Source organism: Gekko japonicus, unplaced genomic scaffold, assembly GCF_001447785.1.
Source record: "Gekko japonicus isolate JY-2015 unplaced genomic scaffold, Gekko_japonicus_V1.1 scaffold563, whole genome shotgun sequence".
Classification (NCBI taxonomy): Eukaryota; Metazoa; Chordata; class Lepidosauria; order Squamata; family Gekkonidae; genus Gekko; species Gekko japonicus.
Window position 1 is genome coordinate 904,144 of NW_015166439.1, and position 17,320 is coordinate 921,463.

Below are 17,320 nucleotides of genomic sequence, written 5' to 3' on the forward strand. Positions count from 1 at the left end.
TACCTGAGCTAAGACAAAAATGTGAGCTGGAGGCTAAAAAACTGAGCTAGCTCACACTAACTCAGCTTAGAGGAAACGCTGCTTACAATCCCTTTCCCTTCCCCTCCCCACAACAAACACCCGGTGAGGTAGGTGGGGCTGAGAGAGGTCTCTTGAGAAGTGCACTTGAGAGAACAGCTCTGAGAGAACTTGTGACTGACCGAAGGTCACTCCAGCAGCTGCATGTGGAGGAGCGGGGAATCAAACCCAGTTCTCCCAGATTAGAGTCCATGCTCTTAACCACTACACCAAACTGGCTTTCACACCAAACTAACCACTGCCATGCTTCCACTCCACAACAGAGCAAAGCTTAGACAGTATAAGGTGGTGGATTTGGAGCTCTGTTAAAGGCATCAGAGGCTATGATGGGTCAGAGTGTTCTTGCGTAGCCCCCATTACTTTCCGGGGTAATCGGTGCAGGAGAATTTCTCACTGCGTTGGGCCATGGGGTAATTGGTGCGTGGAAGGGGTTCCTGCTTTGGATTTTCTGCCTAAGGCACCAAAGTATCTGGGACTGATCTGTACCCCACAAAAGTGTGAAAAGGCAGGGCAGAGACCTCACGGCAATCCTAGCTGTCACCTTCTTCTTCTTGCTGTTTTGCTACCAGTGAGATGGAAGGAACAAAGAACAAAACAGTCCTTTCCCCCCCCCCCCCCCCTGACTTTCCTTGGGTCGAGTGCAAAGCCTCCCCATTCCTTTCATCTCACGCCAGCCTCTGCTGTCCGCTAGTGTCAGGTCAGCGTCTGTCCGGGCTTTCTCCTGAAGGCACAATGAAGATTGTGCTGCTGCATCTGAGCGCTCATTGACGTGATTCTCCTCCTGGGGGCGATTCATTATCAGAGGCAGCTCCACAAACATTTCAGTTTGGACAAAGAAAAAAAAACAAGAGGCCCCATTAAAAAGAACAGAAGATACTGTTCTGAACAGAAGAGACAGCTGTTTGTGCGAGGGAGAAATGTAGCTCGGTTGCTCAGTGGTTCTCAGAATTGTTGGGACAGTCCTCCTTTAGGGCATAGGAGGCAGGGAGGGAAATGTGGGATTCTTGGGATGGAGAGGATTCTGAGCCAGGTGGTATATAATGGCAAAGAGACTGAGTTTTGAATGGAACAAAGCCGCCTGGTTTTGGGGTGGATCCAGACACTCTGCTCCACAAAACTGGGTTGTGCGGTGTGGTCGGATCCATCTCAATGATCCATCTCAATGAATGGCTTTTCTATCCCTGTATTTTCTGTTATCGATAGGCAGCTACTCTCCAGGGTTCAGCCACTCTTCATGGGGGAGGCCATGGCTCAGTGGTAGAGCATCGGCTCGGCATGCATAACGTCGCAGGTTCAGTCCCCGGCTTCTTCAGTTAAAAGGGTCAGGTAGTAAGTGAGGTGAAGGACCTCATCCTGAGACCCTGGAGAGCCACTGCCAGTCTGAGTAGATGATACTGACTTTAATGGACCAAGGGTCTGATTCAGCGTAAGGTAATTTCATGTGTTCGTGGTGCTTTCTGTCCAAGATCCTCTTACTGGAGATGCCCAGGATTGAACATGTGACCTTCTGCATGCAAAGAGAGCACTCTACCACTGGGCCGCATCCTAGCTGCCTTTATACGGAGTCAGGCCTTTGGTCTGTCTAGCTCTGTATTCTATAGTCAGATTGACAATATTTCATCAGGCAGAGCTATTCCTCCTGAGCATCAGAACAGGCTTCCTCGGGAGGTGGTGGGCTTCTCCTCCTTTGGAGGTTTTTAAGCAGAGGCTAGATGGCCATCTGACAGCAATTGCTGATTCTGTGTACTTTATGTGTGTATGTGTTATATATTTGAAAAAACTTAATAAAATTCTGCCTCTTTGAGGCAGTTAGAAAAAAAAGCAATGCTGATTCTATGACTCATTATGAATTTAGGAAGATTGTGAGAGGGAGGGCAGGGAGGGATGAGCTAGTACTTGGCGTTTGTGGCCCTTATATGCCCAGGGTAATGCCAATCACCACTTTGGGGTCAGGAAGGAATTTTCCTCCAGGCCAGATTGGCCCGGGGATCCTGGAGGTTTGTTGCCTTCCTCTGGGCACAGAGCTGGACCTCCAAAAAGACAAGTGGGTTCTAGACCAAATCAAGACTAAACTGAGGCTATCGTACTTTGATTACATCATGAGAAGACGAGCAGGGCCGGCTCAAGGTGTTTCTGCGCCCTAGGCAAGGCTGCCTTATGGCTCAGATGCCAACCTCCCGGTGGGGCCTGGAGACCTGGAGACCTCTGGAGCCAGCCACCCTTTTGCTGCTGCCACCACCACCTCCTCCCCCCCCCGCCGCCACCAAAGGGGGGGAGGAGGGGGGAGGCACAGCTTGGTGCCCCATCCAGGGCCCGGCGCTCTAGGCGAATGCCTAGTTCGCCTAGTGGGTGAGCCGGCCCTGAAGACGAGTCACTGAAAAAGACAATAATGCTAAGAGAAGTTGAAGGCAGCAGGAAAAGAAAAGGACCCAACATGAGATGGATTGATTCCATCAAGGAAGCCGCAGCCCTCAGTTTGCAAGACCCGAGAATGGCTGTTAATGACAGAGTCAGGTGGGCAGCCATGTTAGATCTGAAGCAGCAGAACAAAGTTTGAGTCCAGTTGCACCTTTAAGACCAACAAAGTTTTATTCTGGGTATAAGCTTTTGCGTGCACACACATTTCTTCATATACATTGAAACAGAGTCACCGATCATTGCATGTAGGTAGAAGGTGGGGAAGGGGTTGCCAGGAAGGGCCAGTTAGAGTCAAGATGCATAAGTAACTGAGCAATAAATACAGCTAAGACTGGATGAAGGCAATTGGTAAGACCTATGAATGGCAGAAAATTAGCATATAGCATCATAAAAGAATTTACAAACAGATGTGAGAACTGAATGACATTAGCGTGTGTAGTGAGATAAGAAATCAGGATCTCTGTTAAGCTCTGGGGGTTCCATTGTCCTGAGTGTTGTGATATCTTGTAACTCAGCGGTCTCCTGTTCTAGTCTGTTTCTGAAATTCCTTTGCAATCAAACCGCTACTTTGAAGTCCCTCATTGAATGTCTTGGAAAGTTGAAGTGTACTACAGGTTTTTCAGTTTTGTGATTTTTGATGTCAGATTTGTGTCCATTTATCCTTTGACATAGAATTTGACCTATTTGCCCTAGGTAGAGAGCTGAAGGGCATTGTTGGCATTTAATGGCATATATGATGTTAGAAGATGAGCAAGTGAATGAGCCTGAGATGGTGTAATTGATGTTGTTAGGTCCAGTGATTGTGTTGTCTGGGTGTATGCGGCAGCAAAGTTGGCATCTGGGTTTATTGCACGTTCTGGTACCAGTGTCCCTGTTCAAATTAGATGTATTATTGTGGGTGAGGTGTTGTTTAAGATTGGGGTGGCTTTCTATGGGCAAGAAAAGGTCCCCCCCCCCAATACTTGTGAAAGAGAACTGTCATTATCCAGTAGAGGTTGTAAGTCGATGATGCATTGAACTGTTTTGAGCTGAGAGCTCTATGTGACCACTAGTGTTCTGTTATTGCCTCTTTTGGGCCTGTCTTGCAATAGGTTTTATCTGGGTACCATTCTGGCTTTGTTAATCTGTCTCTTGACTTAATCAGGTGGATATTCTACTTCCAAAAGGGTTTGTTGTAGATCCCTCAGGTGAGAATCTCTGTAGGATCGGAGCAAATGCGGCTGTAGCGTAGAGCCTGGTAGTATAGTTTGATATGTTTAGGATGGTAGTTGGAGGCATGTGATATATGTTTGTCAGCCAGTAGGTTTCCAGTATAAGGAGTTTGTCCAGAAAATGTGTTTTTTGCATAGATTGTTAATGACAGGACATTTTGGAGGACAGTAATTTATAGGGTCGCCATAAGTTGGAAGCAGCTTGATGGCACTTAACACACACACACACTGGGCACAGAGCAGGGTCACTCAGGAGAGGGGGGAGGTAGCTGTGAATTTCCTGCCTTGTGTAGGGGGTTGGACTAGATGACCCTTGGGATCCCTTCCGGCTGTATGTTTCTGGGTCCCTGGTTCGAGGCTTGCCTCAGCCATGGACTTGGTAGATAAGCCACTCCCTCTCTCTCTCTCAGACTTGTGCATACCTTTGCAACGTAGGATGGGGATGTTACATGGACTGAAATAACAGGACTGTTGTAAAGACTGCAGTGTCCCATCTCCCCCAAGCATTCCATTCCCCTTTCAGATTTGGTGCTAGCAACTCTCTTTTCTCTCCCTCCCACCCATCCCCCAACAGTGCCGGCTCACGCCTTGTCATCGTCCCTTCTCTGAGAGACGTGCACCACGACCACATCTACCCGCTGCCGCCTTTCAGCTGTTTCGAGCTGTCGAAAGAGGACAAGCAGGTATTTCCCACTGCTGAAGAAGTCTGGCCTAGTGTAATGTAGGTGGGAGGAGCCCCCCCCCCCCATGGGGAGTCTTTGGTTGCACATCCTGCCAAGTCAGTGGCTTTCAAACTGGGCTTTCTTGGAACTCTGGGATTCCTCAGATACTTATCGGGGGTTCCTCACTGAAGGTATGGAATGGCAGACAAGCTCTCTGGCAGTCACGTTGTGTGGCATTCCCCTTCATGCCTCGTAGCTGCAGTGAAGCATTGGGTGTGTCCTGTGGGGAGACAGCGAGGCCAAACAGGCCCAGCCAGTTCTCTGTGGGATTACAGAGTGCGCGCCCAAGAATGTATTCCGTATCCCACAATCCTTTGCAAAATGCAAAGGATTCCATGGAGTGCAAATAAGATTCTCATCACTGGAATCTCTCTCTCTCTCTCTCTCTCTTTCTCTGTATATAGATTCCCGAACCTGAGAAAGTGTGCTATCAAAAGCAAGAGTTGCACCTTTCCAAGTACATTAAAGTAAATGGGTTAGAAGAGAGTAATTCTGCTTAGGAATCGTACTACCTTGAAAGTTTTGGCTGGGTCGTGACCAGAGGTGGAATTCAGGGCGGGCCTGGGTTGGGCTGGCCTACCTAGTTGTTACCATCTTGAGATCCCAATTTAACCTTGTGTCCTTTCTCTCAGTATTTAACCTTTTGCTTGTGTTCGGTTAACATAAAATACCTAAAACATTCAAATTTTTACTTGGCTTTAAGCAAAAGATTATATACATACCATTAAATAGACTACAGAGTTCCTGGCTCTCTGCATATTTCTAGTTCGAATTTGTTTTATGCTTCTAGTACATTGTACTAGTCTGGAACACGGCAGGAGGAGAGCGGTGTGCTCGATATGGTCTGTGGTAGCTTACCACCAGCTCCCCCGCCGCCGCCCATAGCTACGATCTGGCTATTGGGGACTCCGCCCCCTTCCTTAAAGGGCCCCCTGCTTCTTCCCAAAAGCATTTAAAGGGATCCTTTAAATGCTTTTGAAAAGAAGTGGGGGATGGCGTGCACCCCTCTCCCTCCCCTCCTGCAAGATTAAAGGGCCCTCCTGCTGTTCGGCGGGCCACGTGCTCCCCGCTGATCAGCTGAAGGACCCTTTAAATCTTGCAGGAGGGGAGGGAGAGGGACATACGCCACCCCCCCAATTGCAAGTAATGACAGCCCCACCAGAAAAAAAATTGCCCCACAAGCCAAAAAATCCTGGCTATGGGCCTGCCCCTCCTTATGATCCTAGGAATGAAGTCTCTCCTGGTTCAAGGCTAGAAATAAACCTGACCCTGGGCGGGTGTGCTCATCGGTACTTTCATCCCTGGCTGAAGGAAAGTTTGTTTGCTTTATTTACAGCCGGCTGTCCTCCCTGAGACTCAAGACGGCTCACGCAATTAAGAGCAGTATAGATTCGAGTCTAGTAGCTCTTTAGAGACCAAAGAAGCCAACAAGATTTTTGTGGCATAAGCTTTTGAGAGTCAAAGCTCCCTTTGCCCAACACATACTCATGTCTGAGGAAGGGAGCTTTGATTTTCAAAAGCTTATGCCTTGAAGTTCTTGTTGGTCTCTAAGGAGCTACTGGACTTGAATCTAACTGTTCTATTGCAGACCAAAACGACTACCTTCTGAAAGTATAATATGTATAGCCAAGAGTCCAGTAGCACCTTAAAGGCTAACAAAATGTGTGGCAGGGTTTCTGAGTTTCTGGAGTTCTGGCCCTGCTGGTGGACCTCCTGATGGCACCTGGTATTTCTGGCCACTGTGTGACACAGAGTGTTGGACTGGATGGGCCTTTGGCCTGATCCAACATGGCTTCTCTTACGTTCTTAGGGTATGAGCTTTCGTGAGTCACTGCTCAGGCCTGAAGAAGTGAGCAGTAGCTCACGAATTTTGTTAGCCTTTAAGGTGCTACCGGACTCTTGCCCTTTTCTCCTGTTGTTGTTGTTGTTGTCGTCACAGATTTTGTTAGCCTTTAAGGTGCTACCAGACTCTTGCCCTTTTCTCCTGCTGTTGTTGTTGTTCAGTCGCACAGTCGAGTCCGACTCTTCGTGACCCCGTGGACCACATCACGCCAGGGCCTTCCTGTCTTCCGTTGTGCTCCGAAGTTTGCATAATTTCATGTTTGTTGCCCCTCCTGCTACCGACAGATTAACACACGGCTACCCATTTTGATGTATAACCAACAATGCAGTAAAACTCGATTACAAAATGAGAGAGCAGAGCACTAAAAGCACAGTATGTTAGAGTCAATAAAGCAGGGTTATAAGACCAAAGAACAATGTCAGAATGCTTCTTCGGGGAGAATTTAAGAGAATCAGGGTGAAGTCACATCGCTAAACTATGTCTCTCCCCTTCCAAGAGGAGAATCATATTTGGCCTTTTGGGGGCTCCTGCTCCTCCTGAGCTGTAGTGCTTGTGTAGCACCAATTAAGCCTCCAGTTTCTACCTTTTCAAGCAAGAGATTTCTTAGGCCATACTTGTGCCTTTGTTCAAAATGCACTAGATTTAATTGAACTCTGTTAAGGAGCATTACTGCCTTGTAGTGCCAGCAGGAGGAGCCACTGGTTTATATGTTTGGCCACTGGAAACTCAACTGTGCTTTGCACTATAATAGACCTGGCATAGCAGGGGCTTTCCTACAACTTTTGGTGAGAATTGGAGGTGCTGTAATAAAGATCTTATCAGCTTTGACTGCCCAGGCAATGCAGGAGTTCAGCTGTCCCTTTCCAGGAGCAGGGAGTCAGTCTACCTGTTTAATGGGAGCAGTTCAGACTGGTGGACTTTGTTCACTGAACAATGAGTTCTTCAAGGTGTTTTGCCACCTAATCACACCTGGGAGTGTAACAGAGTTTGTCTGCCAGGTGCACTGAAGGCAGCACAGCAGGGCATAGGTTCTGAGGCCCGGCTCGGTGTGCTCTATTGATTCCTTGAAAGGATTTATACCCTGCCTGTTTCCAAATGTGTTCAAGGCAATCGTGAGCCACGGTGCCAAAAACAGCGTCCATAAAATCCAAACAGTGTTGTGCAGAATAATTTATTCCATCAAGAAAACAATAGATGCAATTTTTTTTCAAAAAAGCAGGCATTGCACGTTCAAGACATTAATGAAGCATCCAAGAGCCAGAGGTCAAGCAACCTTTTATAATGAAAATACTCAAGCTGTGTCAAAATTCAGAACCAAAGAGCCAGCCAGCGAAAGAGAGCCCATTTGCATAACTGAAAATGTACAACTTTCAGGACATTACTGATAATGTTTCTGCAGCCCAAAATCTGGTTGTGGCAAGTCCTTTATTAAGAAGAGGTTCACACAAGGTCTCACAATCTGGAGCCCCTGAGCGATTGCTTTAGGGAACTGGCAGAAGTCTCCACATGGCCGGCACTTGGATTCCTGGCAACTGTTTCACCTCTCTCATTTCCCTTTCTGTAAAGTATTTCCAAGAAGCCCTTTGGTCCCATAAAATAGCTTTTCCCTGCCATTCCCTTTCCGTACTTCACTTAAGAAGTCATATTTATTTGGTTCTGTTCTGAGCTGCATTTGTCCATAGACACCCATAGGTTGCAGACCCTTGATCCTAGAGGGTAAAAGAAGCATTGTACCAACCGCCTTCCTCCCCTGCTCTAATGACCCATTCCATACAGTTGACATAATAATAGAGGCCTGGGTCCTGCTGGCAACCCTCAGAGTAGGTAGCTGATTAGGTGACTGTAGTTGGTGTGTAGCCTACAGAAATTAGGCACATGAAGCTGCCTTATACTGAATCAGACTATCAGTCATGTCAGGGTCAGCATTGGCTACTCAGACTGGCAGCAGCTGTCCAGGGTCTCAGGCAGTCATCTTTCACATCACCTACTGCCTGGTTCTTTTTAACTGGAGATGCCAGGGATTGAACCTGGGACCATCTTCACGCAAAGCAGAGGCTCTTCCACTGAGCCACAGCCCCTCCAGGTTCCCATAAGGAGTTTGCTGGATTCTGGGACAGGCAGTCATTTTTGCTGTAGAATTTCTGTTGGCTTTGCTAGTAGCTGCCTATACAGACAAACAGATACTTGCTGACCAGATGCAACTCCTCAATGCTCTTTCCTTCCAAAAGGAGAGGTCCCCCCACTCCTGCCTCAGTAGCTGTTAGCTGCCTGTCATTTGGAAGAAGGGAAGGAAAGTGAAACAGGGTGTAGTTACAGAAGAAGGTGAGGCAATGAATAAGGGTAGGTAATCTTTTAAAATCCTTCTGAGGCAGGAAAAGACACAAGATGACTCAGCTTTTGACTTTCTGAGTGTTTGTTTTTTGTTTGGGTTTTTTTGGAAGAAAAAAAAAGAATTATTGGGAAACCAGACCTCATTTCCTGTCAGAACCTCTTGCCGGGAAGTTTGTGTCACTTACTCTTCACCATGAGAAACAATCAGGGACTTCCCTGGAGAGGCTAAGATGCAGCTGAGCACCTAATCCATAGCCTTTGAGACTTATGCAACCTCAGCTATTTGCTTTGCCTGGGGAAATCCCTTGACATAAGCCAGTGATCAGTTCCTTCCCAAGTCTACATGTTTCCTCTCCTCCCTCCCAAGTTTCCCAGCAGATACAAAATTTGTCTGCAGCACTCCTTGGATCCAGTAGAGCCAGGATGGTGTAGCTGACTGGGATAAAATTAGGTGGGGGAAGACTTACGTTCAAATCCTTGTTCAGCCTTGAAGTTCACTGGCACGCTACATTTTCATCTTACCTTTGTTGTGAGGATAAACTGGGATATCTATTTCTGCCACCATGGAAAAGCGTGTGGCAGCCCCGGGTGTTATCCTAGCTCTGAGGTCCTCAACCTTGTTGTGCCAGTGAGCATTAATGGGGGTTTGAGAAAGGGTAGTTGACCCCACCACAAAATGGCTGCCATGTGAGGCAGGACTAGGCACAAAATGGCTGCCATAGAGGCAGTTACAAAATGTTGGGAAATTCCAAACCAAAGATCCTCCCAATATATGAGCTATTCTTTTTGCACAAGCAGTCTTTGCAGACCCAGAAGAGATGTTTCTTGGAGTCTTCTGAAGTACCTCATATTCTAGCAAGGTTGAGGACAGCCAGGGTTGGCTCTTCGCTTTGTGAAATAAGCAAGTGAGTGTTAGGTGACATATTCGTGGGGTGTCACATTGGGCATCACTGTCCTAGCTTATCTGCACAACAACCCTGACAAGTAATTTAGGCCAGGACAATGGCTTGTCTCAGTATTTGTCATTCAAATGTTGTAAGGTGAAGAAAAATGAAACTAGTAGTAACTAAGAAATGTGTTTCTCACAATGTTTACTGCAATCCCTGAGGCAGGACTGGCTCCCTTTGCACAAATGGGTAGGGTCAAGATTGGAGACGGGGGGAGGAGCGAGTACCCCAGATCTCTCCCGAAAATATAAGGGTTCACTGGGGTTTCCAAGCCCACTGAAGAGCACTGAGAGTTTCATTCAAGGAGAAGGGAGAGAGGGGTACTTGTTTCAGATCACCCCGTGTACCTTTGGGTGCTGCTTTTTGAAGTTTAGTATTGATATATCTGGGGACCTACATGCGCCTGTTCAAGGAAACAACAAATATAAAATCAATCATTAGAGCAGTCAATTCACAAAGCTCAGCAGCATGTCAGAGCATGCAACAATATATTTCCTTGGTTATGTTTTTTTGCTCCACCCTCTAAGTGGAAGGATCCATAGGTGGCATAAGTAGTTCTGCCCTCCTCCATTTTATTCTCAGAGCTATCCTCTTAAGCTGAGAGTTTGTTTCGGGCCCGAGGACACCCAGTGAGCTTCATAGAGAGGTCTGAATTTGAAGCCACATCTCACAAGACACGGGCTGGGGCTCAGTGGAACAGCCTCTGCTTTGCATGCAGAAGGTCTTAGGTTCAATACCAGGCATTTCTAGTTAGATGGACCTGATTGGAGATGATGTGGAAGACTTCATCCTGGGATCTTGGAAGGACGCTGCCAGTCTGAGTAGACAGTACAGACCTTGATGGACCTAGATGATTCACTATAAGGCAGCTTCATTTGTGTTTCAGGAATAAATACTCATAAGCCTGTAAGCCTCCCTCCTATGCTGGGAGAGAGGGAGAAGCAAAAGAACCCAGCACGGTCGAATGATTGGTTAAATAAAACAGCTTTAACCAGGTTCCTGAAACAAAGTTTAAATGCCAGGCTGAGTAGCTGAGTGGAGGGCGTCCCATAATGGAGAAGACACTGCAGAAAAGACTCTTTGTCTGTAGCCACCTACCACGCTTCCACAGGGAGTCAGAGAAGGGCTTCCGCAGATTAATATGCTTTGTGGGGAGCAAGGGAATAAATGAACCTTCCAAGTGTCCTACTTCCAGGCCATTCAGGGCTTTAAAGGTCTCTGCACTCCCCCTCCCAGTTTAGTTTTGATGAAGAAGTTCTTCTGTAGTACTTGGGGGCTCTACCTAGGCCTCTTTGTTCATCAGGTTTACAGCTCTTCTATAATTTGCACAATTCCTTACTTTGTCTAATTTCAGAGGGTGCTGTTTGTCTCTGACCCCTGCACTCTGGAAATCAATGGTGTAATCTTTGGCGTGACTTCCACCGATCTGCTCTTTCATATGGGTGCGGAGGAGATCAGCAGGTAAGCCCAAAGCATTGCTAAGTTCTTAAACACTGTAACCTTTAAATTGCTCGAAATAAATTGAAAGACCTTTTCCCTCGGCCTTCCAGTGCTCATGTCAGCTTTCTGGTTGATATGGTTCCCATATTGGGGTCCTGAGGCGCAGTGCTGGATTAAACAGTTTGTGTTGTTTTAAATCTCTTCCACAAATCTCTGGGCAGCAGTTAGTGTGAGAATGAAGAGATCTGGTCGCTTGTTGTTATTCAGTCGCACAGTCGAGTCTGACTCTTCGCGACCCCATGGACCAGATCACGCCAGGCCTTCCGGTCTTCCGCCATCCTCTGAAGTTTGCTCAACTTCATGTTCGTTACATCTATGACACTGTCTAACCATCTCATCCTTTGCTGTCCCCGTCTTCTTTGACCTTCAAAGAAGGTCACTTCTGGTCGCTTACTGAGGAAGAAATCTGGTGGGCTGGGAGAATGAATAAGGAAGGCATAAATCAGCCATGAGTGTGGTAGTTTGAAAACAGATTTATGTGTTGTGGAATTGCTTTTTGATCTCACAAGACAAGATGGTCTCTGATTTTTAAGTCAAGTTTTTGAAGCAGTTTCCCTTTTACATTGTAGGCTTCTTGGGGTAGGGGATCTGTCTTTTAATACGGATGCCGTTGTATGCATGGCTGTGTGTGTACTATGCTGAAGAAAAGGTCCTCTGTGTCCTGCATAAAGTTTGCAAAGTAAGCAGATATGCTTATTTTGTCTTGCATAACTTATCCTGCTGTTGCAGTGTGCATGGGAGATAAGGAACTAAGCAGGGGCAATGAAATCCCTGCCCACTAGCAGTAGGGTATTCTGACTGCAGCGCCACCAGGCATACGCTTTTGAGCGTATGTTCAGAACCAATGAGGACTAGTGACTTCATTTAAGAAAAATGAAAAATGGGGATCTTGGTTATTGAATCACAGTGTTGCCACATGTGCTTCCTTTCATATGTATTGACACGTTATGTGGACTCTCTGACTTGGGTTTAGGACACTCGCTCAGAAGTAGTTTGGAGAAATTAAGGTCGGTGCCAAGCCTCTACCCACTTCTGCAGCCTGGCTAGCTTGGAAAACTGACACACTCACCAGTTAATGGGGAGCAGAACATGTGACTTAAGGATCTATACCTAGATAGTAGGCAAGCAAGCTCAAAGGGCCTCTGATAGGCTACCAGTAACCCCAAAACAACCAGATCTTTTCCAAAGCAAGGTTTAGATAGAATTTATTATTGATGGGAATATAGGGGTCATGGAATTGAAAAGGATCGCAGACGTAAGAAGAACAGTGCAGTTGTTGTGTTCAGAAGGACGTGCATATGAATAGTTAAATGAGAAGAGAGAAAGTAAAAGAGAGCCAAGCCTCTGGCTGAGTGAGAATTCTGCACCAGGGAATGGCCACCCGCAGAAGTAAGAGAGGGATTTAAAGAAGGGGAAAGAAGTGTTTTAAAGAGAAAAGCTTGGACAGAGAAGGTGTTTGCCTATCTTCAGTCTGCTGAGCTGAGTAGAATATGTATAATTTCGAGAGTCAGCACAGGGGACTTTAGGCAGAGGTTCCAAAGGCCCCCAAGGCTGTAGAAAAAAGATTTGTTGGTTAGAACATAAGAACATAAGAGACGCCAATGTTGGATCAGGCCAAAGGCCCATCCAGTCCAACACTCTGTGTCACACAGTGGCCAGAAATACCAGTGCCATCAGGAGGTCCAGCAGTGGGGCCAGGACATTAGAAGCCCTCCCACTGTTGACCCCCCCCCCAAGCACCAAGAAGACAGAGCATCACTTGCCCCAGAGCCCCTAGCTATACCTTGTGGCTAATAGCCACTGATGGACCTCTGCTCCATATGCTTATCTAATTCCCTTTTGAAGCCGTCCATGCTTGTAGCACCCACCACTTCCTGTGGCAGTGAATTCCATGTGTTAATCACTCTTTGGGTGAAGAAGTACTTCCTTTTATCCGTTCTAACCCGACCGCTCTGCAGTTTCATGGAGTGCCCACGAGTTCTTGTATTGTGAGAAAGGGAGAAAAGTACCTCTTTCTTTACCTGCTCTTTCCCATGCATAATCTTATAAACCTCGATCATGTCACCCCTCAGTCGTCTTTTCTCCAAGCTAAAGAGCCCTAAGCGCTTTAACCTTTCCTCATAGGGAAAGTGTTCCAACCCTTTTATCATTCGAGTTGCCCTTTTCTGCACTTTTTCCAAAGCTATAATATCCTTTTTAAGGTGTGGTGCCCAGAACTGCACACAGTATTCCAAATGAGGTCTCACCATTGATTTATATAGGGGCATTATTATATTGGCTGATCTGTTTTCAATACCCTTCCTAATAATCCCCAGCATAGCATTGGCCTTCTTTATTGCAGTCACACACTGTCTCGACATTTTCAGTGAGTTATCCACTACAACTCCAAGATCTCTCTCTTGCTCAGTCTCTGCCAGTTCAGACCCCATCAATGTGTATTTATATTTAGGATTTTTGGCTCCAATGTGCATCACCACATTGAACCCCATTTGCCATGTTGACGCCCACTCGCCCATCCTTGACAGATCCCCTTGGAGTGCCTCACAATCCTCACTGGTTTTCACCACCCTGAACAACTTTGTATCATCCGCAAATTTAGCCACTTCACTGCTTACTCCCATCTCCAAATCATTAATGAACAAGTTAAAAAGCAGTGGACCAAGTACTGATCCCTGCGGTACCCCACTGCTTACCACCCTCCACTGAGAAAATTGCCCACCTACACTCACTCTCTGTTTTCTATGAACTAACCAGTTTTTGATCCATAAAAGGACTTGTCCTTCTATCCCATGATTTTTGAGCTTACTTAGGAGCCTTTGATGAGGAACTTTATCAAAAGCTTTCTGGAAGTCAAGGTAAATAATATCTATTGGATCCCCCTTGTCCACATGTTTGTTCACCCCCTCAAAGAACACTAACAGGTTAGTGAGACCCCCTCAAAGAACACTAACAGGTTAGTTCCAGAAGAGAAGAGCAGAGTAGGCAGCCTGTGAGCAAGCAGAGGAGTGGGACTGCAGAATTTTGGCTGGCAGAACTGTGATGGTTACAGGGGCCCACACAGAAGTATATCAAAGAAATAATTGTAAAGTTGAGGAATTCAGGGTGAGTCCAGGATGAGAATCTGTGGGTTTCCTGATTTTGATTGAGTTAGAAAGGGGGGGGGGCTCCCAGAAGGTTAACAAAAGAAGAGTTGGATCTATACCCTGCCCTTCACTCGGAGTCTCAGAGCGGCTTACAATCTCCTTCCGTTTCCCTCCCCACAACAGACACCCTGTGAGGTAGGTGGGGCTGAGAGAGCTCTGAGAGAACTGCTTGTGAGAGCTCTGAGAGAACTGTGACTGACCCAAGGTCACCCAGCTGGCTGCATGTGGAGGAGTGGGGAATCAAATCGGGATCTCCAGATTAGAGTCTGCTGCTCTTAACCAAACTAGTGATTGGTTGCATCTAGGCAGAATGCACAAACGGACAGGCAGGGTGGAGGCTTCACCTATGCCTGAGTCAGATTGGGAGGAGACATTCAGACAAGGTCAGTAAAGTAATTGAACCCATCTGGTAGTTAGTGATTAGATTTTGTACTCAGCTGAGGAAATTATATTGATAGACCAAGGCGGTGCCTGGCTTTGCAAGCTACCATGACAATGGGTAGATATGCAGATGTCCCATCAGTTAATCAGTCTCCAGCCCGAAGAAAAAGAGAAGATTGGATTTATACCCTGCTCTTTATTACCAGAAGGAGTCTCAGAGAGGCTTACAATCGCCTTTCCCTTCCCCTCCCCACAACAGACACCCTGTGAGGTAGGTGGGGCTGAGAGAGCTCTGAAAGAAACTGCTTTTAAGATAACAGCTCTGAAAGAACTTGTAACTGACCCAAGGTCACACCAGCAGCTGCATGTGGAGGAGTGGAGAATCAAACCAGGTTCTCCCAGATTAGAGTCCGCTCTCCTAACCACTACACCAAACTGGCTTTCAAGTTTTGGTCCCTCATTAGCATAGCCTGAGGAGAGCCCTGGCCTCACTTTCTCCAAAACATGGCATTGCTGGTTCATAGCATGGCTGCCAAAGCAGATTCATCCAAGATGGAGTCAGAACATACACCTTGGAAGGGGAACACTGGTAACAACAGCATATATGCAACTCTAGCTATAAAAATAGTAAAATCAAAGTGTTACCTGTTCTCAGTTATCTTGTTAGCAGCTGTGGATAGGTCCAGTGCCCAGCAAAACTGTGAGGTACCTGCCTGCTCAAGCCTGTGACTCTCTTGTCCCTATAAAATGTGCCTTTAATTCCTGAACCTTCCCGTCCAATAGAACAGGTATTCCTAGCCATAGCCTGGGATGGTGTTGCCCAGTAGTCAGTATAAGTAGCTATTGCAAGCAGCAGAATAACATGTACGCTGGATTAATGAAGGAAATCCATCAAGGGGGAAGCGGAGTCCCCCACTCTGGACCTTTTGGGTAACAGCAACCAAGAGACAGGACAGTTGTATTCACACCCACCTCCCCCGGTTCCCCTAATTGCTCCTTTGTCTCATTTTCCTGATTGTATCTATTTTTTTGTATGGCTCAGAGAAAAGGGGGTTGTTTGTAGGATTGCCAAACTCCAGGTAGTAGCTGGATATCTCCTGGGATTACCCTGTTTCCCCGAAAATAAGACCTACCCCAAAAATAAGCCCTAGCAGGATTTCTATGCATTTTTGGTATAATCCCTAGTGTGTCTTCTTGAGAAAAAATAAATATACGACAGTGTCTTATTTTCGGGGAAACACGGTATAACTGATCTCCAGGCGATACAGATCAGTTCACCTGGAGAAAATGGCTGCTTTGGAAGGCGGGGTCTATGGCATTATACCCCACTGAAGTCCCTCCCCTCCCCAAACCCCTCCCTCTTCAGGCCACACCCCTCAAATCTCCAGGTATCTCCCAAGATGGAGCTGGCAACTCTAGGGTTGGTAAGATGGTTAAGAGTATAGGAGGGGGGAGTACAAGTCCTTCCCAAGTAGTCCCAGAGGAAACTATCTCTTCTTCTCCCTACATGATCTGTGTGAGAGGGAGAGAAGCAGAGGTAAATCACAGAGGGTTACAAAATACTGGTTCGCATTCTTCCAAAGGTAACTCCAAACTATGTAAAGAGCTGACTGCTCTCCATTGAAGTATCTTTGCATTTGATTTCTGTAGAAAGGTTGGTGTTGCCCTTGTGTGAGTTTAAGGCTCCACCCCAGAGCTTAATAAAGTAGTCAGATTCAGCTTAGTGCCTCTGAGCATGTGCAGAAGGCTCTCCAACCATGTACAACGTACAGGGGAAGATGGATGGTGGCTGAGGAGACTATTACCAGATCAGCTTGGCTCTGGTTCTGTCTGTCTGTCTGTCTTCTTCAAAGTGTGCAGTCCCTCAGCATGAAAGGGCCTAGGGGATGAGAGTGGGGCCGGTGATACTAGCCTGATGGGCTCTGGAGCCTTCTCATTAGATCAAGAAAGCTACTGTCACTGTCTGCCTTGAAGGCATGCGTCACATCCTTTTCTTTCCCTCATGCCACGCCAGTTTGGTGTAGTGCTTAAATGCAGGGACTCTAATCTGGGAGAACCGGGTTTGATTCCCCACTCCTCCACTTGCACCTGGCTGGATGACCTTGGGCAAGCCATAACTCTGGCACAACTGTCCTTGAAAAAGAGCAGTTTCTGTCAAGAGTTTTCTCAGCCCACCTACCTCACAGGGTGTCTGTTGTGGGGAGGGGAAGGGAAAGGAGTTTGTAAGCTGCTCTGAGACACCTTTGGGTAGTGAAGGGCGGGGTATAAATCCAATCTCTTCTTCTTCTTCCTTCCTCTTTCCCAAGTAGGTCACTTCTTATTTTCCAGTGATTGCTCCTCATTCCACCACCCCCACCAGACACCCTGAGATTTCACCCCTCTGGATCTTCACACTTTTCTTCTCCTGTCTATGTATCACCATCTGGAACACTTTCAGTGCTCCTCCCTGTATGTCGGTTCATCCCAGGCCTTCTCATGGTTCCTCTGGCCCTTTTCAAGTTTATTCTTCTGCGGTACTATAGTTAATTTGAGAACAAAAGGGGAAAGGCCAGGATTCAGTCCTATCTGTAAGCTTCACATCTTGTGTAGAAGTCATCATCACCCCACCTCAAGCCCAAACGATAGGGACTTGTGACTGAGATTTATTTTGTATATCTTCGCTGTACTTATCCAGTTCTGTCTGCCCCACCTTAAAACAAAAGGATATCTAAGAGCTGGAGAAGGTGAAAGAAGAGAAAAGAAGCTT

The 17,320-nt window shown here is 46.7% G+C and overlaps 1 protein-coding gene across 1 annotated transcript in view; it reads left to right on the forward strand.

Annotated features, from left to right (window-relative positions):
• The window catches only part of POLA2 (polymerase (DNA directed), alpha 2, accessory subunit), a 57,297-nt gene that overhangs the window by 24,810 nt on the left and 15,167 nt on the right, over positions 1–17,320 (forward strand). Inside the window, exons 14-15 of the mRNA XM_015411936.1 lie at positions 4,282–4,390; positions 10,905–11,011. Coding sequence (XP_015267422.1) covers positions 4,282–4,390; positions 10,905–11,011 — 216 coding nt within the window. The remainder of the gene's footprint in view (positions 1–4,281; positions 4,391–10,904; positions 11,012–17,320) is intronic.